Here is a 20217-nt window from a genome sequence, read left to right on the forward strand (position 1 = left end):
CACCAGGTGTACGAGTCTTTGGCCCAGAGTCAACGACTCCACCACAGTAGCGCTGACGTTCCTTTTGCTGGTGCCCCTCCTTCCCCCCTCCCTCCCCCCCTCCCCCTCTATTAGATGGTGTCATCAGAGTGGCAATTTTTCAGCGGCCAGATTGACACTGACTCACTGAGTCACCGCCATTCACCACCGACTGGGTCAATTGACGCGATCCTGGTGCGTAATTTCTTCTAATTGCGTCCTGTGCCTGGACCAAGGACTATTCCATGAGAGTCTTAGACTGGGTCTTGGACTGAGTCTTGAGCTGAGTCTTAGACTTGAGTGATGGCGTCAGGAAGCAAACCCCATCCCACCATTCTCAATCAATAGCGTGTGTGGTCTGTGAGGGTGATGCATTATCAACTTCGGGATGGGGGAGGTGTCAATCAATCCTCGGACCGGCCAACGGAATCGGCCCCCCGATAAGAAACCGGTTTAGCGTGTCTGGTGCAGCTCGCAAGCTACCTGCAGCATGGGAGTTTCCGATCAGCAGATCGACACTCGCTCAACCGTACTTCCCTGTTTGAGATGATTTGGTTTCTGCAATCTGCAGCCCGCAGCCTGCAGCCCTCTGCTGGTGGCTTATAACTCGGTGAACCTCCCCTCCTCCTACAGTTTGTGATCTATACTATCTGTTTGTCTGCATGAACCACCCTTCGATTACATTTTATTCATAATTTCCATATTCTGGCGCCAACTCCGGTCGCAAAGGCAAAAAAAAAAAAAAAAAAAAAAAGCCACATTTCCTCCCGCTTACCGTCGGCGTGGCACCAACGGGTTATGTAATCCACGCGCTCGACACTGGTTAACTTTGTTTATTTTTTTTCCCCCGGGATGCCATCCATCCGTCGCATCGCTTCAACTTGACTGACGGCGACACAACCTGCTCCTTTGGGCAAAAGCAGTGGAAGAAAGTGATGACTCGAGTGGGCAGGTGGCTTGCCATTGCCCCTCCTCCCTTCCTCCCCGATGGTCAATGCATCGCGTCTATTGTATGGATGCGTGATTTTTTTTTTCTTCACTTGTGGCCTGCGAAACTCTATCAGCGGGGAACAAGCAAGCCTTTAAGTTATACTCCGTCCTCCGTAGGGACACTATCGACAGTCGGCACGACACATACGGACGTTTTCTCTGGTTCCGTCAAAACCTAGCTAGTAAGCTCGTGTGAGTCGATGGCGATCTAGAACGAGTCTATTTTTCCTGCATTGCTGTGGTTTCTGGTTGTGCGCGATGCGACGGCGGCTAGTGCTGTGCGGTGTGGTGCTAGTTCTTCAGTCTTCACACAGTAACTAGTCTAAGGTCTACTACGTAGTCTGACTGCTGCGCAAAGACGCACCGGAGGTCTGAGCTTAAAACCCCCCTTCTCCTTCCCCCTTTCCATGCTCCCTTTGACTCCTGCGTGCCCAATCACCGAGATTGCGATGCCCACGCGGATGGCGTCGCCTAAATTGCGATTGCAGCGGGAGGGTCGGGAGTATCATGAATCAACGGTCGGGATTCCTGGCCTCTGGCTCTATTCCTCCCTATCTGACTGCGCAGTAGTGCCAAACCCGGGCTAGAGTGTTCAATTTCTTGATTCTTGTCTAGAATGTGGAGTGGAGCTCACCCGTCGGGTACTGGATGCTCTAGAAGGTGGATGGACCCTGAGGGTTAGGTTATGCCTAGTCTAGTTACAACTATGGACTACGTAGTTAACAGAGTCGATAGCTCCGCGCGTTTGGCATTATGCAATCGAATTGCCCCTCCCCTCCCCTCCCCTCCCCTTCCCCCTCCACCCTTCATCCTTGAATCTGTTCACATGACTCTCAGCCAAATTGATTGCAATCCTGCATGCATATATACCTGCCTGCCTGCCCCTCTTCGAAAAATTTTCCCAATCCACCGAAGAACAAAGCAAAAAGCCGGAGATCTCTTAATTCGCTGTGCCGACAAGGCAAGAATCCCGAACTCCAGGGTTTGCTTTTTCGCTTTTTTTTTTTTCTCGCCTGCCGGCTCGGCTGGCTGGTTCGGATTGTTGGCAGTGATAAGCCACGGCCACTAGACCCGAACCGGAGATCCCGGATCTCGGAGATCAGCCGGCGCCCATGGATTGGGATTGTGGTTGGTGTTATCTGTCACCGGCACAAAACCAAAAGAAGAAAATCCAGCGAAAAAGAAAAGTCGTTGGCGGAGTCTTATCACTATGCAATAAAGTTAGCCTATGGAAGGGATGGATTGATTATTCCATCGCCCAGAGGTTGTCGAACGTCCATGCGGCGGGATTGCCGAAGAAGAATTCGTCGAGGGAGAGGTCTTCTTGGCCGAAGGTTGGCTGTGGTGTGTTGGTTAGCTGGGATGTTCTGATGTTTTCCTTCGAAAAAGGGTTTGGGGAAAGGTGCGAACTCACTCGGGATAAGTCCGGGTCGAGGAGAGACGCTCCGGTTAAGTCCGGGGGCAGATGGAGCTGGGTAGTGGTGGTGGTGGTGGTGGTGGTGGTATCGGGCGGGTTCATCTATGCGACCGTTAGGACACTCGCCAACACAATCTTCATCTTCCACTTATTCTGGGAGAATGAAAGGGAAGACGACCACTCACCGTAACCAGCCGCATCGGGAACAGAAGCTCCTTGGCCTTGCGCAGATCCTCCTGATGCGCCAGCACCCGATGATACTGCCGCACCACCTCGTAGATCGCCTCCTCCTTCTGCACCGCCGGGTGCGCCGGGTCGGGGATCCGCGACCGCAGAAACGCCGCCGCCGCCGCAATGTACCAGTAGTGCGTGTACCCGGTGCCCAGGCGGGTGGTCTTCTCCTCGAGGAGATGCAGGACCGCCTCGATGTAGTGGATCAGCGTGGTGCTGTTGGATTGGAGGAGGATGTTATCTTCCCTGCCTTATCAGTCTGTTTGCTCTTCGACGTTCAAGATGAAAGATGGGGCCGACGTACCGTGCACGCTGACAGCGATGTACATGTTATGGCAGATCACCAGCGCACTCTTGAAGTAGTCGTGGCGCAGGAGCAGCAGGAGTTGGTTTCCCGCCTCGGTGAGCTGGCGGTGCTGGTCGATGAGCCGGAACGCGGCGTTGAAGCACACCATCCGCGAGAGCGAGTAGCGCGGGTTGGTGTCCGCCTGGCGTGCGAAGGGCGCATGGAGCAGGATGAGGAAGTGTCGGAGCTGGATGTCCAGCAGCGCGCGGGTCAGGGCTGGGTTACGCCCTCGCCCTGACGCCTCCGGGGTGCGGGTGTCGTCGTCGGGCCACGAAGGCAGTCTGTGCAGCGCGGCCGTGATCTGCTCCTCGCTGCGGAGCACCTCCTCGTACACGGACTGCGCGTGAATGTCGTTGACGAGGGAGTTCAGGGCGGTGCGGAGTGGGAAACTAGACGCTGCAACCCGCAGGAACGAGCACGCCGTGTATGCCTCGGCCGGCTGGGAGGGCGGGAGCGCCGCCGCGTCAACCGTCAGCGCCTCGTCCTCGATGTTCAGCGGCGGCGCGGTGTCCGAGGTCAGCGCCGCGCCGGCGGACGGCATGCCGCGGTCCGTCGAGATCTGCAGCTCCAGCTCCAGAATCGTCGCCCACATTCGCCGCCGCATCTCCAGGTCGAAGACCGACACGCGGTCGCCCAGGATGGTCGGGTCGCGGTGGAAGCCGGCCGACATGGCCTCGCGCACCAGCGTGCCCGCCGCCGTCCACGTGCGCTTCTTCTTCACCACGTTCACCATCTTCGCCACCAGCAGCAGGCACCGGATCTGCCAGATCGCCAGGTAGATGTGCTTCTGGCTCTGGCGGGGCAGCCACGCCTCCGCCGCCTCGATCCACAGCGTCGCGCGCTCGCGCGCCATCGCGCTGTCGCCGATGTATTTGGGCTGTTGCTGCTGCTGGGCCGGCGGCGCCGCAAGACAGCCCACGCACGCGAGCACCAGCATCAGCGTCACGACGAACGCCGGCCGCGCGGCGCGGCTGTCTTCGCGGAACGTCTCGTACTCCCGCATGAAGCTGGGGTAGTGCAGGATGCGGTAGATGGTCTCGAAGGTGTCGAAGTAGAGGTGCACATGGGCGTCCATGGTCTCCGGGTCCGGGAGTAGCCCGACGAGCTCCCATTCATGCTGCGGCAGCAGGTCCGTCCGCATGCCCTTCCATTTCACCTGCAGCGCCTTCAACTCCCGCTGCAGGCTGGGCAGGGAGGTGCGCTGCATGATCGTCTCCTTCATGAACGATCGCAGCTCGGGGAACTATCCCCAGCATGAATCAGCAAGCTTTCTTGCACAGTGACAAGTAAGAGAGGAATACCAACATGAGAAATCAAACTAATCGGATTCGTGCTCCCGTAGTAATGCGTCTTGAAGTTCTCGCCCCGCAGAATCGTCGTCTGCACCCGCAGCCGCTCCCCGCCAGACCCCGGGGGCCCTATCCCATCATCATGACCATCGTTGTTATCAGCAACGTTACTGCGGATCGACGGCCGCTCCTCATTGATCCCCGTCGCCGACGACGACGCCCCGAGTAACTGCCAGCTCCCTGCGTTCTGCGGCGCCGCTAGCGATATTACCCTCGTCTCGGGGGATGCCTGATCTACTGTCGGGTGCTCCAGCCCCGGCCCTCGGACAGAATGATTCTGCGGCACCGGCGCCCGCGCCGGCGGGGGACTGTGCAACGTGTACGCACTATTGTGCAACAAGACGGACCGTTCCTCGTCCGGCAGTAAGGGAAATTCATTGTAGGAGCATGACTCGGCGACGCCACCTTTCCGACACCGCCCGCAGGCCGGGACCTCGCGGTCGCATTTGAGTTTGCGGCGCCGGCAGGCGTAGCACGAGAGGGCCTTGCGTCTGCGTTTGGGCTTGTCCGAGCTCGGTTGCCGGGGGGACTTGGAGATCCGAGATGGGGGGTGGGATTGCATTTCCTGTTGATCGGGTGTAAGGGAGGGGAGGAAAAGAGGAGTCGCGTAGCATGTCAGACTGCGTCGTAGCTCCGAGGCGGGCGCGCGGCGGTTATTTAATCTCGGATATAAGTCGTCTCGGGGTTTAGGGGGTTGTCTCGGTCGGAGTTGCCAGTCTACTTCATCGAGGGTATTGATTGGTGGGTGATGTTTTTATCTGATTGATTGATAACGGCCGCGGGCGACTCGGAAGGCCCGGTTCCGATTGGTTGGGTGTCGGGGTCCAGGCTATCCGCGTTAAGCACACGTGTGCTTTGATGCTGTTACACAACACATTGCCTGAGCATGAGATCGAACGCTATAGTTACACGACGGCTGTCTGTAAGCGCTTCGGTGTCAGCGGGTATCCACGTGCCTGGCAAGCGGACCGCTCGGAGGAGATACCCGGTTGTCGCCCGGCATATGCACGCACCTACGCGCGTATTCTCTGCATGTATGACATCATTGCGTCGCACCAAATTGCCGCTGCCTACAAGCCCACAGGGAGTGCAGTGAGATTCTCGCTACAGAGGAAGACATTTCTTTGATGAGGCAGGGCTTGGACAATACCTAAACCCTAAGCGGCTTGATACAAGTCTACACTAGCGATGATGGGGCCAAGTTACGCTTGAGTCGCGAAGCATCCCGCTAGAAACTCATATTCAGGAAGAAGTCCAGGTCGATCGCGTCTGATTGCGCAAAAGGATAGAACGAGATATCCTCTGGCGCAGTGAGGATGGTCGTGTCGTCCCTCACGCCGTGGCTGCCCTCGCCCAGCGAACGCTCGAGGTGGTCGATGCCCTTGCGCTTCTTGTTCACAGACGCGCGCACGAGCTGCCGGACAGTGGCTAGCGCCTCTGTAGATAAATGTGTGTTGAGTCGGTCGGAAATGCTTTGCAGGGTCTCCATCGCCCGCGGGATCACAGCCAGACTGTCCGGCGTGTCCAGCGCCAGCAGCACGCAGACGAACTGGAAAACGGTGCCCACGACATTCCACCAGGGCTGGTCCAGAAAGACCAGTCTTTGTGCTGGAGCGAGCGCGGCCGTGCCCGCGCTGACGATCTCCTCAATCTGCCGTGAGCGCAGTTGGAAATTGATCAGGCGTAGTCGGCGGTATAAGCAGAAAATGAGATCGGCTTTCACCAGCACCAGGAAGTCATGATCGACTTCGATACGGACGACCTTCTTCAGCGCGAATACCTGATCTTCCGCGTCTGCGCCGACTTCTCGGCCCGGGGTGCTCACCGCTACGGCCTGAACCAAGGTACAGAGTTGGGAGGAAAGGTCGGTCTTGAAGGTGGCGGAGAAGTCCTCCTGCCGGGCGTGCAGCGTGGGATTCATCACGGACCGCCCATAGTCCCAGGCGATCAGCGTTTGCAGACATTCGGCTACCTGCGCGGTGCGTCTGGGGTTGTACGGCTGTCTTGATGCCGTATCCGGCGGGGCCCTGCCGGGCGCCAACATGAAGCCGTCGGGCCCGTGCTGCAACCCCGTGGCCTCGACGAGATGCATCATCGTGCAGCTGCAGAGCCACGAGAGATGTGGTCGGCTCGTGGTGCGCATGTACAACGTGCGCAGGAAGTATGCGGCCACGTGCTCGATGGTCGGGAACCGGCCGACGACGTAGTCCTCGAGGATGCTTTTCGCGTGCTGCACGGCCCACAGCTCTTTTTCTGGAGTCAATGCTCCTTCGACGCCGTTGAACAACGACCCCAATGCCACGACTCCGGAGATCACTGCCTCGAAGCTCAGCCCCTGAGGCTTCCCGTGCCAATGCTCCTCGGCCCGCTGAAGCAGCCTTTCGTGGTCCAGGAAGTTGAATAAGGGGTGAATGGTGGTCACATAGACATTGATCAGGCGCTTAGCCATCGCCCAGTCAATGACCTCGGCAACCTGAAACCGGACGCTGGTTTCCGGCTCGCGTCTGACCCCCGGATTGTAGGCGAACGAATGCAAGCGCGGGGGGTTGGGAGCCTGCACGTCGAGCCCCACAAACAGTGGAAACGCGACTGAGGACTGCCGCCCCACGAACCGCTGCTTCCAGGGCTCCAAGATTCCGTGAGGAGCTGACGGGCTGCTGGTGCGCACCGCACTCGTTCCTGGTGCAGCTGCCTGCCCATCATCTGATGCTACACGCCGCGCATCTGCTGGCTGAGTGCTTGGAACATACTCACACTCGACGCTGGAGCTCGCACACATCCTGCATGGAACATTCCCATCGCATTTGACTCTCCGCGACCGACACTGCGTACAGGCCTGGCGCGATCGCTGACGCTTCCGATCCAAGCCATCGGCCTCATCACTCGACGACTGCGAATTGCGTCGTCCATGCCTACTCGACGTCAGTGATCGGCCACAGTGCCACGATTCGGGTGATACATAGCCGTACTTCCGACTCCCCTCGTCGGCCGCCACATAATTCGGCTTCAGCTTGGACGATCGGGATTGCTTCCAATTGTCGTGGGTGGAGGGGGGACATGTATGGGGGTTGTAAACCGTCACCCGGGGCTGTCCTTTCTTGGTCCCGATTCGCACCTCATATTGACAGACCGGGTCCCGGCACTTGGTGATGTGGCGGGCGGGGTCTGATTTGGCGACGAGGTAGGATTCATGGCGATCGGCTGTATGGCGGAGGAGGGTGTGACGGGCCTGAGAGATGGTGTCGAATGTCATTCCTATGCAGAAGGGGGTGACGTCCTTGGGGCTGGTGCAAGAAGCAGAAAGTCAATAAGCATTTTACACCTAACGATGTTTTTGAAGGGCCTACGATTGGTGGGATGGATCCATTCTCTGTGGTGTGGCCGGGTGGATGGGCAGGACAGAAGGACAACCCTGAGATGATGCCAGATGCCACCAAAAAAGCTGGGCATCCGAACGAAAAGACGGACAGAGACACGTGATTGGGCCAGTCACGTGACATGATATAACCCATTGGTGCGATGGACCATGGGTCGGTAGCAGCGTTGTAGAGATATGGGATCTATAATACTGTAAGGACATGTTGAATATACCACAGTCTGACGGACAAGGAACAAGCTGGCTAGTCCCCCTCCCCGCTGCAACTACCTCACAAGAACGTTGTACATATTCTACAGCGGTACACCCAAACGGATCTCCAAATCGAACCCTTGTGCATGAATCAAGTGGCTGACCCGGACACAATCTTAATACGAGTGCCCATAGCCTGGACCTGGACAGGCCATGATTTCAGAATGACGCGAGGAACAGAATATCTATACCAACAATATAAGACCTCCGCTTCGAGACATTTCCCCTCAGTACCTATACCCTTCGGTGTACATACAAGAACCACAATCTATCACCCTCAACTGTCACTAGCAGAGCAACAATGTCCCGCAAACTCTGCATCACCGCCGTAGACGGCCACACCGGCTCCCTGATCGCCGAGCTGATCCTAACGGACCCCAACTTCAAGAAAGCCATCGGCTCCGTGGTCGGTCTGACCCTGCACCCGGACGCCAGCGCCTGCAAGGAGCTGAGCAAACTGGGGGCGAAGATCGTGCCCCACAAGCCGGGCCGCCTCCGTGCGATGGTCCAGTCGCTCAAGGAGATCGGGGCGGACGCGATGTGCCTGATCCCGCCCGCGCACCCGGACAAGCTCGACATCACCAGCGAGCTGATCGAGGCGACCAAGCAGGCCGGGGTTGCGAATGTGTGCATGATCAGCTCCGCCGGCTGTGACCTCGCCGAGCGGGACCGACAGCCCCGGCTGCGGGAGTTTATCGACCTGGAGGTGCGGCTGCTCGCGTGCAAGGGCGATCCCTCCACTTCTACCGGTCACTCGCCGGTTGTTATACGGTAGGGCTTGCCAAGGGAATGGGCGAATTTGGAAGGGGGCATCTTAACTGACTTTAATACTCTGTAGACCGGGCTTCTATGCGGAAAACCTGTTGCTCTACTCCCGTCAGGCGCAGGAGGAAGGGCTCTTGCCGCTGCCTATGGGCAAGGATCACAAGTTCGCGCCTATCGCGCTGGGGGTATGTTTCTCTCCCCTCTCGGGTTGCTACTAGGATAGTGGACTGACGGCTGCCAGGATGTCGCCCAAGTCGCAGCGCATGTCCTCTGTAGGAAGGGCAAGCATGGATTCAGTGACAAGCACCGGGGTCAATTGATGGTGCTGACGGGTATGTACGAAGACACACTCTGAACTTGCATGCGCAAAATGAATGCTCAATACGACATAGGCCCGATGCTTGCCACGGGTGACGAGCTGGCGTCTGCAGCCAGCCAGGCCCTGGGAGAAGAGCTGAAGTTCGAGGATATCTCTGAGTGGGTCCCTCCCGTTTTGTCTTTCACTAGCTACGGGGTATAGTGTCACCGAGACTAAACAGTGCATCCCTGCAGAAACGAAGCGAAGAGAGTCTTACAAGCGGAGTCGGACAGTGACCAGTCTGAGGTGCAGTATCTGCTGGAGTACTACTCGTTGGTGCGTGAGGGCAAGACCAACTACATTTCTACCACCGCGTTCCATGACGTCACCGGAGGCCATCCCCAGGAACCCCCGGACTTCTTCAAGGTCTATGCCCAGGAGTTCCATCCTAAGCGCACCAACAAAAGACGTAAGTTGAGCGGGGGCCAGTGAGCATGGTGACAGTGGCTTGCGGTGATGTAGCTAGTTGCTCATTGTAGATTCCTTCGATGGCGGGTGGTGGTGGCGGTCGTGGATGAATCCAGCTCGTGTTGATGCCAAGGATCAGAAGCCAGCTTTCGTGTTACCCCACAAAATTTCTGTGTCTGCGGGGATTGAATGTGAATACTGTTCATTTGCCACTTGAATTGAAATACATTGCTTGTGATTCGTGGGTCAGCTGAGGGGTTGAACCTCGATCGCTTCACTCTTTCATTCGGCGGGGTTAGGGCATCGTCGACTTGAATGGTCGGGATAATGCTTCCGGGGCTCTCAACTAAGAACAGGGCAATGACCCTTCCATCATCTCAGCAAGCCGTAGACGCAATCTGCAACACGCCAGGTGTTGTGTGATATCGTAGAGCAGTCAAGCGCTCAGAATGACGTGACATTCGAATGATCCTGAGGCTTGGTTCCAGGCAGCCAGTTGTTAGATAGTTTTTAATCATCGCCATCTGTGCTGTCGAGGTTTACTTGCCACCGATCATGACCATACGTCTCCACCTCTTGAACGAACACTATTCAGGATGACTTTAATCAGCGACGCCATCAAAAGTGACCACCGCGACCTCGAAGAGGCCTACAACAACATCCTGACCGCCGCAAGCGATGACGAGAAGCGCCGGTGGCAGAACCAGTTCACCTGGGAGCTGGCTCGCCACTCCATCGGCGAGGAACTCGTCCTATACCCAGCGATGGAGGAGCACCTCACCGATGGGAAGGCGATGGCCGACAAAGACCGGGCGGAACACAAGACGGTAAGTTTAGTGTACTTTGCGCTTTCTACCAGAGAGGTGTGTGGAGACTAAGAGGTGAATCTAGGTGAAAGATCATCTGGAGAAGTTCCAGAACCTAAAGCCCGACGATGCAGAGTTCATTCCGACCCTCCAGGGACTGTGGGGCTCTCTTTCGCAGCACATCAAGGAGGAAGAGGAGCAGGATCTTGTCAAGCTTGAAGCGAATCTGGATAATGAAGTCTCCAAGGCCATGGTCTCCTCGTTCAAGCGCACCAAGATGTTCGTCCCGACTCGCAGTCATCCCTCAGCGCCCGACAAACCGCCCTTCGAAACGGTGGCAGGATTACTGGCTGCGCCCATCGATCATATCAGGGACCTGTTCAGAAAGTTCCCGGACCAGGCTGCTAGTGACATTCCACCATGAATGTTGTCGGAGAATATGTCGTGGTGAACATGTGTTGATTTATGATTTATGTTGTTCCAGCTTGATGGTTGATAGGCCTGGGGAGATTGTCATGAGTGTACCAAGTATTGTGGAAATGTGAATCATAAGCTTCATGTTTTCGACAAGGACTGGGGAACAAGAGTAGCAAGATCTGATTAGCAATCGAGTAAGAATGAGCTTCATAATCTAGGGCCAGGTACAAAATTTCGATGAAGTATCCCTTGAACCTGACGAGCTAACATGCTTTGGGCATCCATCCTCTCACGATCGACACACGATCCACTGGCTCTAGAACATCATAAGGCTCAGGAGAGTGTCAGGTCCGGCACGATTCAGGGACACCGTCTTACTCCGATGCAGTCATGGGTCAATTAACCCGGAGTTGACGGTGTAAAAGTGCCAGATTGAGAGCGCATCCGGCTTAGAATTACCATGAACGGCTAGAAAGCGGAATAGTAAAAAGCGGGACCGGAACTCCGACAACCGATCGCCGACTTAATTGTCCCACTTATGCTCTCCCTTCGGCTTATGAATTCGAGGATTTGTGAGTTTCTCGATCAATCCTGCTTGTCAACACGGCGTTACTCACATATTTGGGTAGCGGATATACAGCATCATTCATCACCAGAGATACTTTCTGACCCATCGAGGACTTTTCTACGTTAGCGCGTGGTGAACGGAACATATGATGATGCGTTGCTCCCCAGGTCCGCGGACCGGACAAGTTATGCCTAAGCGCTGGGACGCCATGTGTCTCGCCGGTAACTCCTATCTCCACACTCCGGGGCCCACCAGGCAAGCTCCAGCTTTTGATTTTTGCTGCCCTGGAAGATGCGCCAGGTGACATATATAAGCTAGAGGTCCACATGGCTTCAAGGTGGTGAACCAAGAGCTTGGTGTCGATTCCAGATCCCCGACCACGGATATCTTTGGGGTTACGTTTGCTAGGGCTTCATCTACGACGGAACGATCCATCAACGAATTCACAATAGAACACTCATAACGAAGCACAATGGCTGCGGTGCAAGAGGAAAGCACAAAAACAATCAAAGATGTCGAAGCAGCCGCTGGACAGCCGCAGAAAGAGAAAGTCGTCGATCCATACATGGTGGATTGGGAGGGACCCGACGACCCCCAGTGTCCCATGACCTGGCCTTTGAGCAAGAAAGTGCGGCAGCTGGCCGGAATGGGAGTCAACAGTCTTCTCACGTACGTGAAAATGCATCCCAGAGAGTGGAAGGATATCGTCACGGAGCATCTAGCTAACATGCAAGATCCAGACCTCTATCCTCATCGATGTTCACCCCAGGCGAGGCAGACGTGCTGGCCGAATTCCACACAACAAATTCCACACTAGGGTCCTTCGTTGTCTCCATCTTCCTGCTGGGCTACGTGGTCGGCCCCCTGGTAATTGCGCCGTTGTCTGAGATGTACGGCCGTTGTCGACTCTACCACATCTGCAACACCCTCTTCCTGATCTTCACCATCGCATGTGCAGTCGCCCAAACATTACCGCAGCTGTTTGTGTTTCGCTTCTTCGCCGGAGTCGCCGGTAGCTGTCCGATGACGCTGGGTTCCGGCACCGTGGCGGATCTCATCCCCAAGGAAAAACGCGCAGGCGTAATGGCCATTTGGGCCATGGGCCCCATTTTGGGCCCCGTCATCGGGCCCATCGCCGGGTCATTCGTCTGCGCGAACATCGGCTGGCGCTGGGTATTCTGGATCATTGCCATCGCGGTACGCTTGCCCCCCCCACCCATACAACCATCATGACAAGACTTCCAAACTAACACCCATATCCCAGACCGGAGTGATGCTCATCGCCACCCTATTCTGCTACCGCGAAACCTACAGTGTGGTCCTCCTCGAGCGCAAAGCCGCGCACCTGCGCAAGGAAACGGGCAACGAGAAATACCGCTCGAAATTCGACCGCGGCACGCCGCGCAAGGAGATCTTCCGGCTGGCGGCGGTGCGGCCCGTCAAGCTGCTCTTTCTGTCACCGACCGTGCTGCTGATGGCGCTGTTCGGCGCCGTCTCCTACGGCTACTTGTACCTCATGTTCACGACCATCACCGCCATCTTCGAGGAGGTCTACGGCTGGCGCCAGGAGATCTGTGGCCTGGCGTACCTGGGCTTCGGCCTCGGCGCCATCCTGGGTGTGCAGGTCACCGGCTACGTGGCCAACCGCATCGCCGCGGCGCACACGGCCCAGGGCCGGTTCGTGCCCGAGTCGCGGCTGATCCCGTGCCTGTACGGCTCGTGGCTCCTGCCCATCGGGCTGTTCTGGTATGGCTGGTCCGCCGACAAGCAGGTCCACTGGATCATGCCGATCATCGGAACGGGGATCTTTGGGGCGGGGCTGATGTGTGTTTTCGTATGTGCTTTCCCTTAATACCTTGGTGTGATTCTGGTGCATGCTAACCGATGATGCAGCTGTGCATCAACACCTACCTCGTCGACTCATATCTGCTGTACGCTGCCTCGGTAACAGCCGCCAACGCAGTGTTGCGCTCGCTGATCGGGGCGCTGCTCCCGCTGGCCGGTCCGTCGATGTACGATGCCCTGGGGCTGGGGTGGGGCAACTCTCTGCTGGCGTTCATTGCCCTGGTCTTTTGCTCGTTCCCGGTGTTTTATAGCCGGTATGGGGCCCGGATCCGCACGTCGCCGCGGTTCCAATTGAATTTGTAGTGGGTGCGGGTGGCACTGTGGTTTTGCTAAGCGATAGAAACGATTTTCTTCTCTCATAAAAATGTACTTGATATAGATCTGTAGCTTGGCTTCATCTTGTAATTGGATTGTAGAGTTTACATTGGATTAAACAAGCATGTATGACCGGAGGCTGTGCTGAGTACTTAGGGCTCATCGTCCGCCCTGGCCCTAGTCTAGCCATTTACTGAGCGTGAGCAACGGGAGAAGTTCATCCATTCTACGAAGTCGCTGCTACCGCTCCCTGCTGACACCGGGTGGTTGCTATGGATGAATGGCATGGTAGGTGATATTGTTCCCGGTGTGGGGTGAGCAGTGCACCGTGAGCAAGCTGAACAATTGAACTAGCGAATTGTTATTGTGGCCGATCAGCGTGCACTCGATCAGCTTTTGAAGTGGTAAGTCGACATACTCTTTTGTCCTCGTCAATCACCTCGGAGTCACTCTTCTCATGAATCCCTGTTAAATCAGCATGATTACAGGAGCCTAGCCTCAGCTGCTTACGTGAGTTGACACTACATATATCACTTTCTCATACGGCCCTAATAGTAGGCACATTTCATACGCGAGCCGGAACCCTACCTTACGATGACAAATAGCCTGATGCAAAGGCAAGGAAGAATATATGCGGTCTAGGCTGCTGGTTAGGGAGAGGCAATGTTGACCACAATCTTGCCCGCATTTTCATAGGACACGAATCGCTGCATGTAGGAGGGAACGTCCCGGAGCTCGATCTCCGTCACGACGGGGGAGAGCAGGCCGGACCTGATGTACTGCATGACGCGATAACTTTCCTCCCATCCGCCCATGAGCGTGCCCTGAATCCGGATTCCTTTCTCGACCACCTCGGCAACGGGGAAGGATACCTTCCCGCCGTGCTTGGGGACACTGGTTGGTTCATATTAGCTGGACAAGAACCTTAGGGAGGCTTAATCACGGCGAGGGAAATGACGCACCCAACGCAGACGATAGCGCCACCTTCACGCAGATATTCGATTAGATTTGTGTACGCTGCCGTCGATCCCGCCGTGACAATGACCCCATCGGCCATCGCAGGTGGCACCTCGGGTCCCCGTAACTCGCTACAGGCGCGTGAAAGGCCTTCGAGAAATGAGGTAGTCCCTTCCGAGTTCCGATTCGCAGGGACGAACGCATCGTAGCACCCGGAGCTGCGTGGGCCCAGCCCGCGCTGCTTCTCCGGCAGGTCGACGCCAATGACCTTGGCTTTGTACACTTTTCTTGCAATCTGCCCGGCTAGATGGCCGATAGCGCCCGCAATACCGCTGATTACCACCACATCTCCTGGGCTGGGGCTCAACTTCCTTAGCGCCTTGGATGCAGCAGCACCGGAGCATAGAGCAGCCGCATAATCACCCAAACTCGGCCCGGCGCCGGTGTGAATGTTGTCCAGGATGAAGGCGGGCAGAGGCATCAAGGACGAGATCGGAGCCCTGATGTACTCCTGGTACGCCCCGCGATGATCTCGTGGGAAGTTGCGTTGAGAGGAACAACGCTCGGGGACATCGTGGAGGCAGGCATGGCAGTGGCGGCAGTGGCGGGCCAGGTATCGCGCCGCCACCAGGTTGCCGAGCAGCGACTCGTTCTGCGCCATCACGATTCGTCCAATGCCTTCATGGCCGCCGATCATATTGTGTTGAGGATAGCCCTCGCGCAGTCCGAGGGAGAATATGATATCCTTTTGTCCCGCGGTTGAAGGATACTTAGCATGGTACTGTAATGATTTGGGTTCGGAGATGACAAACGCTGCTACACAGACCGCTCACATAGAGCTTCACGACGACTTCCCCACTGGTGGGTGGATCTGTTCGAATGTCTTGATAGTTCAGATTCAGCTTGTAGCCTACTACAGGCGTAAGCACAGCGGCGTGCTGGGCGGGCAGTTGGAAGTTCGGCCCCATGTGCCATCCTGTGTGCACTGGTTCCCGTGATGAGACCAAGTGATCGCCTGTCTGACTTGATCCGGACCCCTCGTCAGAGTTAGTTTGGACGACGAGGACGAGAGATCCTAGTCAAGGCAAGGAAAGCAACTAACCTCTACTCCGGGCCGGAGAGGTAAGTCGAGGTGATGATCCTGCGATGTAGATTGCGAGGTCATTGAGGATGAAGTGCAAGGTAGGGAGGTATCAGAATGAGAGAGATTATTGAGTGACCCCTTCTTTATGTAGAGAAATGATGACATCGGTAAGCCAGGCGTCCTTATTTCCGGTTTCGATTAGATGTGGGGAACTGAGCCCCCCTCGGAAGTTATATTCCGCCTCCCACATCCAAAGGCGAGGATCTCAAGGTGCGTTCTTTCATTCTGTTGAGGCTCTATGAATGAGATAAACAGACAGCCATTCTCCCCTCAAAGTTCAGCATGTAGTATCATGGAAAAGCTGACCCTCAAGCAATTTCACCTTGAAGTACACTAAACACCTGGTAGAATAAGGAACTTTTAGACATGGACTTTAAAGAACTTGCCACAACGATAAAAAAACAGTCCAAAAATCACATATTGTAATGACCCTTGCTTCATAAGATCTAGGTATAAGGGAACCCGACTAACCTGTCCCATAGCGTCGGGGCTTTTTCGGGAAGCATCATGCTATAGAATCCTGTCCACTTCCAAACTGCATCGCATCCCGCAAATTTCCACTGGCCGTCGCTTGATAGTGTTTTGACTATGTGAGATTCGGTGTGCCCTTAGTGCTGCCCTTGGATTCTAGCCGCGGATGGTAATGAAGTTCATCAATTTAATCACACTCCTTCCTTTGTGTTCTCTCCGGTATCATCATATGTGCGTATGGAGATGCATATTGTGGATTAGAAAATGGGGAAAAGCTCAAAATGTCTGTCCCATGTGATTATTGTGAGTCCAGAGCAATCATCACTTGAGTAAGAATATCAAATCATCAAGCTCACCCGTCTCCCACTTGTTCGAATTCCAAAAAGTCCAGAATGGCATTCACCTCCGCCGACCCGCCAGCGTCCAAGCACGCGACAATGGCCCTGACCTCGCCCATCAGCCTCGAGATCTTCTGTCGACAGTACCGAAAGCTCCCCGTCGCTTTCATCTGCCGCACCGCAAATGTTTTGACCGCCTCGTCTGTGGTCCGCTGGCGCAGGATGTGCAGCAGCTGCCGGTTGGCAGGGTCCTGGCGGATACTGTGGATGATCGGGAACGAGAACTTGCCCTCCGTCAAATCCTCGCAGAACCCTTTGTTGGAGGTGTACGCCTCGCCTTTCAGGTTCTGGTAGTCGTCTCGGATCTGGAAGATGGTTCCAACGAGGTTGATCAGCGAGACGTAGTCCCTGGGACGAAAGGAGTATGAATATCAGCACGTGTTGGTAGACGAGAAAAGACGCCAGGCCAGATCGGTCTTACCCTGACTTTCGGCTCTCCAGCTGCATCAGTCTGATCGCCAGCCTGAGCAGCCCGCCGGTCTTGTTGGACACCATGTCCAAATACTCCTCTTCCGTAGGGCAGGTTAGCGAGTCCCGCCAGTAGAGGTCCATCCCCTGTCCGCGGTGCAGATTGAGCATTTCCTCCGTGAAGATGGGGAGAGCGGATGGGTTGCCCAAGCCCTCCAGGTGTTTCTGCGCTAGGAAGTAGGCATGTTTTGCGGAGTTGATTGTCTGGGCGAGCCCAAAGATGCTGTGCGCCACGGGCAGGCCCCGCTGCAGCTTGGACCGGTCTTGAATGTCATCAATCCTATCATACGTCAGTAAAGAGCGGGTATGACACGCCGATAGTCGGCGTCTACTTGCAAGAGAGAGGCCGTGTGCAACAGCTCAATGACCCGACTGATCACATTGAGCTTGTCCTGAGGGACCTCCAGGAGTCGGTTAAACCCCGCGATGAGTTTACCACGGAAGCTCTTCCCGTGTGAGGAGAGCAGGAACTCCATGGGGCCGGAGATAATCTGCAGCCGAATCATCTGTTAGCATGACAATCTAGCCGTTCGGAGAAGACATCTGCGAACCTCCTCCTTGTGTCAATACTCGGTGGCCATGGATCTCAGGTCTACCACCCTGGATCCCGAGATTCTCGAGCAGTGGTTGCCACTCCGCGATACGTGGGGCTGGCTTCTCGTCCGAGAATTCGATTCTCCCGACCGGGGATGAGGTGCTGTGCTCATCGATGCCTAGCGCTTGTGACTGGTACTGGTTCAATAGTCATTGTGTTAGAGTCACTCTCGCATATTAATATCCTGACAGCTGATATGGATATGCCCCCAGTAAAGTCATTAAGAGGCCATTGTCAGGACGATTCCCTGGGTATTCAAGGCAAAGCCCACCCACCTCACGCACATCCACATGACAAGGCAAAAGCTTCACAGCGCACAGCTAAGGCAACCATTCAATGCCTTATAGGCACAGACTTCTCATGACGTCAGAATATGAAAGAGCACGGCGCAACAAGCAAGGGGGGCTATTGCATTCCTACACGAAGATCCTCGTATCGGAGGAGAGGAATTGCTTCAAGGTACGGGTATTCAACACCCGTCCATCAAGGGTGATCAGGTGTCATATTGCCAAGGAGCATGCCTTGTCAGAGCATGGGGTGAAATAGACTTCGATTGCAGAGCTTGCAGCGCTTGTGATGTCAGCGAAGTAAAGCCAAACCCGGAATTGTGAATAGGCTACGGTGATAGAACGCAGACAGACTGCAAGGGGTTTGCACACGTCAATAATCCCTTGCGCAATTGTGCCACCATCGCACTTGCCAACGGATTGAAGTCCGTGCCTTGGAAAAAACACAACCGGGAAAGAATATGACATTGTAATCATGTATGCAAAGTGACAGGTACGAAGATGTAGCGTTATATGTAAATGTCGCAGAAATGCACTCGCATCTGAAGTAAAACCGGATTATGACTGTAGATTTACGTGAGAGTTTGCACTCAGGACGAGTGGAGAGCCATATTGGAATAGGGTGTCGTACTTGGATACTAGAAAGACAGATGAACCTCTCATGTGAGTGAGCAAGTGGCCAGGAACCCCGATCACTCAGAATAACAAAGCGGAGATGATGCAGTTCATAGATGGAGAGTATATTTCCTCTACCATGAAGCAGCGGCAAGATACGCTTGCAAGGTACACGTACACAGCCACACACACTCACGCATCAAGAGCGGGCAGAGTATTGGGACAGTTAGCTGGCCTCAACATACTCCAAACCCCCCGTGAGAGAGCCATACTTGGCATGAAAGTAGTCCAACAAATAATTCGTGCGAGGTCGCCAGGGCCCGACAGATCCTGCTTTAGGTATGCCCCCTTTACCGGCCGCAATGTATGTTGAGTTCAGGTCCCAAAGTGGGCGAACAGCCAGATCTGACCATTTATGTAGACGAGGTAAGGCAGCTACACTGCCCGTCCGTTTCATGTGCGTGATCAATCGACAGGCGGCCACAGCCGTCACATCCGCTCCCATTGTCCAGGACGCGCTCGTGAGATACCCGAGAGCGAAGAAAGCATTCGGGACGCCGTCGAGCATCATCCCATTCCACATGAATCTATCCGACAGTTTACACATCTGCCCGTCGATGTCTAGTCGGATCGCACCTCCGATCTGGAGTTTCAACCCCGTTGCTGTGACAATGATATCTGCACCGACAGCTTTCCCATTGTCCAGGAGAAGGCCATCTGCGGTACAGTCCTGGATGGTTGCTGTTTCAGTGCTGACCTTTCCGCCACGCATGCTGTGGAAGTAATCTCCGTTGGGACATGCTAGGAGCCGTTGGTCCCAGACATTGTATGTGGGTTGGAAGTGCGGCTGGAGAGGGACATGAGCTGGGAGCTCTTTTCTGACCCGGCTCAGCAGGTAGTCTCTTGCATATTGAGGCCATCGGCGAGATGCGTAGTAACCGATCAAGGTGACGAGGAGCCACCACAGACGCCTGAGCTTGTGAGCCACTGGAGTCGGCAAGAATCTCGTTAACAAGGACTTAGCCCCCGGTAAGTCAACGAACAAAATGTAATTCGGGCTTCTCTGGATGACCGCAACGCTGGACGCGGTCTCTGCGAGTTTGGGGACAAGGGATATAGCCGTCGCTCCGCTGCCGATGACAGCAATTCTTTTCTCTGAATGATCCAGATCTTCGGGCCAGAACTGCGGATGGATCACTGTTCCTTGGAACTGGTCGAGACCAGGGATTTGAGCGGGCAATGGCTCAGTGTGGTCGAAATACCCTGTCGCGAAAATCACATATCTTGCGCTGAAACAGTGCTTCTCATCGTCAGCCGTAGCTCCCAAAGTCCAGGCATGGTCGTCAGACGACCAACTTGCTGTCGTGACTCGATGGTTGAAGAGAATGCGGTTGTGAATCCCGTGCTCCGTCGAAGCATTGTCAACGTAATTTCGGAGTGATTGTCCATCTAGCATAATCTTGTGGCCATGGTAGGGGTACCATGTAAATCCGAATGTGTACATGTCGGAGTCGAGTCGGACCCCAGGATAGCGCATCAAATCCCAAGTCCCCCCGACAGCATCGCGGGCCTCGAGAATAACATATGTGTGGTCAGATAGCAGTTTCTGTATTCGATATGCGGCATTAACTCCAGCAACGCCTGCGCCGATGATGATGATGTCGTATTTTCCAGCGAAGGACATTCTGAGAGCCGTGAGACGAGGAGGTGTTGTGTGTGGAGACATGAAGATAACTTAGCACGGCTAGTGAATACTAAACTGCAATGCTCGTATTGCATATTTCATGTTGAAAATCACGACGATACATACAGCATTCCTTA

General features: G+C 55.2%; 8 protein-coding genes across 8 annotated transcripts; 3 read left to right on the forward strand and 5 right to left on the reverse strand.

Moving 5' to 3' along the window:
- Positions 1-1925: 1925 nt before the first annotated feature.
- BO66DRAFT_429090 (uncharacterized protein) lies at positions 1926-4913 on the reverse strand (the record flags this gene model as incomplete). The annotated part of the gene is made up of 5 exons (XM_025650436.1): positions 1926-2347; positions 2423-2527; positions 2611-2906; positions 2961-4245; positions 4308-4913. 5 exons carry the CDS (start codon positions 4911-4913, stop codon positions 2255-2257), a joined length of 2385 nt encoding a protein of 794 aa, XP_025503658.1. The 3' UTR covers positions 1926-2254.
- Positions 4914-5528: 615 nt separating this feature from the next.
- On the reverse strand, positions 5529-7895 carry BO66DRAFT_452382 (Zn(II)2Cys6 transcription factor; the record flags this gene model as incomplete). Its single annotated transcript, XM_025651935.1, has 3 exons — positions 7311-7895; positions 5688-7241; positions 5529-5579 (listed from the first exon to the last, which is right to left on the reverse strand). The coding sequence occupies exons 1-3, from the start codon at positions 7602-7604 to the stop codon at positions 5529-5531; spliced, it is 1899 nt and encodes a 632-aa protein (XP_025503659.1). The 5' UTR covers positions 7605-7895.
- A 385-nt stretch (positions 7896-8280) lies between these two features.
- BO66DRAFT_452394 (NAD(P)-binding protein) lies at positions 8281-9669 on the forward strand (the record flags this gene model as incomplete). The annotated part of the gene is made up of 5 exons (XM_025651936.1): positions 8281-8750; positions 8818-8929; positions 8986-9076; positions 9137-9221; positions 9297-9669. The coding sequence occupies 5 exons, from the start codon at positions 8281-8283 to the stop codon at positions 9532-9534; spliced, it is 996 nt and encodes a 331-aa protein (XP_025503660.1). The 3' UTR covers positions 9535-9669.
- Positions 9670-10106: 437 nt separating this feature from the next.
- On the forward strand, positions 10107-10740 carry BO66DRAFT_452396 (HHE domain protein; the record flags this gene model as incomplete). Its single annotated transcript, XM_025651937.1, has 2 exons — positions 10107-10337; positions 10402-10740. 2 exons carry the CDS (start codon positions 10107-10109, stop codon positions 10738-10740), a joined length of 570 nt encoding a protein of 189 aa, XP_025503661.1.
- Positions 10741-11674: 934 nt separating this feature from the next.
- Positions 11675-13459, forward strand: BO66DRAFT_471764 (MFS transporter). Its single transcript, XM_025652893.1, has 4 exons — positions 11675-11970; positions 12042-12498; positions 12566-13135; positions 13195-13459. The coding sequence occupies exons 1-4, from the start codon at positions 11774-11776 to the stop codon at positions 13447-13449; spliced, it is 1479 nt and encodes a 492-aa protein (XP_025503662.1). The 5' UTR covers positions 11675-11773; the 3' UTR covers positions 13450-13459.
- A 652-nt stretch (positions 13460-14111) lies between these two features.
- On the reverse strand, positions 14112-15386 carry BO66DRAFT_438914 (GroES-like protein; the record flags this gene model as incomplete). Its single annotated transcript, XM_025651110.1, has 3 exons — positions 14112-14355; positions 14424-15163; positions 15231-15386. 3 exons carry the CDS (start codon positions 15384-15386, stop codon positions 14112-14114), a joined length of 1140 nt encoding a protein of 379 aa, XP_025503663.1.
- Positions 15387-16385: 999 nt separating this feature from the next.
- On the reverse strand, positions 16386-17405 carry BO66DRAFT_323714 (geranylgeranyl pyrophosphate synthase spyE; the record flags this gene model as incomplete). The annotated part of the gene is made up of 3 exons (XM_025643811.1): positions 16386-16779; positions 16853-17162; positions 17213-17405. 3 exons carry the CDS (start codon positions 17403-17405, stop codon positions 16386-16388), a joined length of 897 nt encoding a protein of 298 aa, XP_025503664.1.
- A 1217-nt stretch (positions 17406-18622) lies between these two features.
- On the reverse strand, positions 18623-20080 carry BO66DRAFT_323946 (flavin-containing monooxygenase; the record flags this gene model as incomplete). Its single annotated transcript, XM_025643822.1, has 1 exon — positions 18623-20080. The coding sequence occupies one exon, from the start codon at positions 20078-20080 to the stop codon at positions 18623-18625; it is 1458 nt and encodes a 485-aa protein (XP_025503665.1).
- Between the last annotated feature and the right edge of the window lie 137 nt (positions 20081-20217).

This window comes from Aspergillus aculeatinus (genome assembly GCF_003184765.1).
Source record: "Aspergillus aculeatinus CBS 121060 unplaced genomic scaffold BO66scaffold_26, whole genome shotgun sequence".
NCBI lineage: Eukaryota > Fungi > Ascomycota > Eurotiomycetes > Eurotiales > Aspergillaceae > Aspergillus > Aspergillus aculeatinus.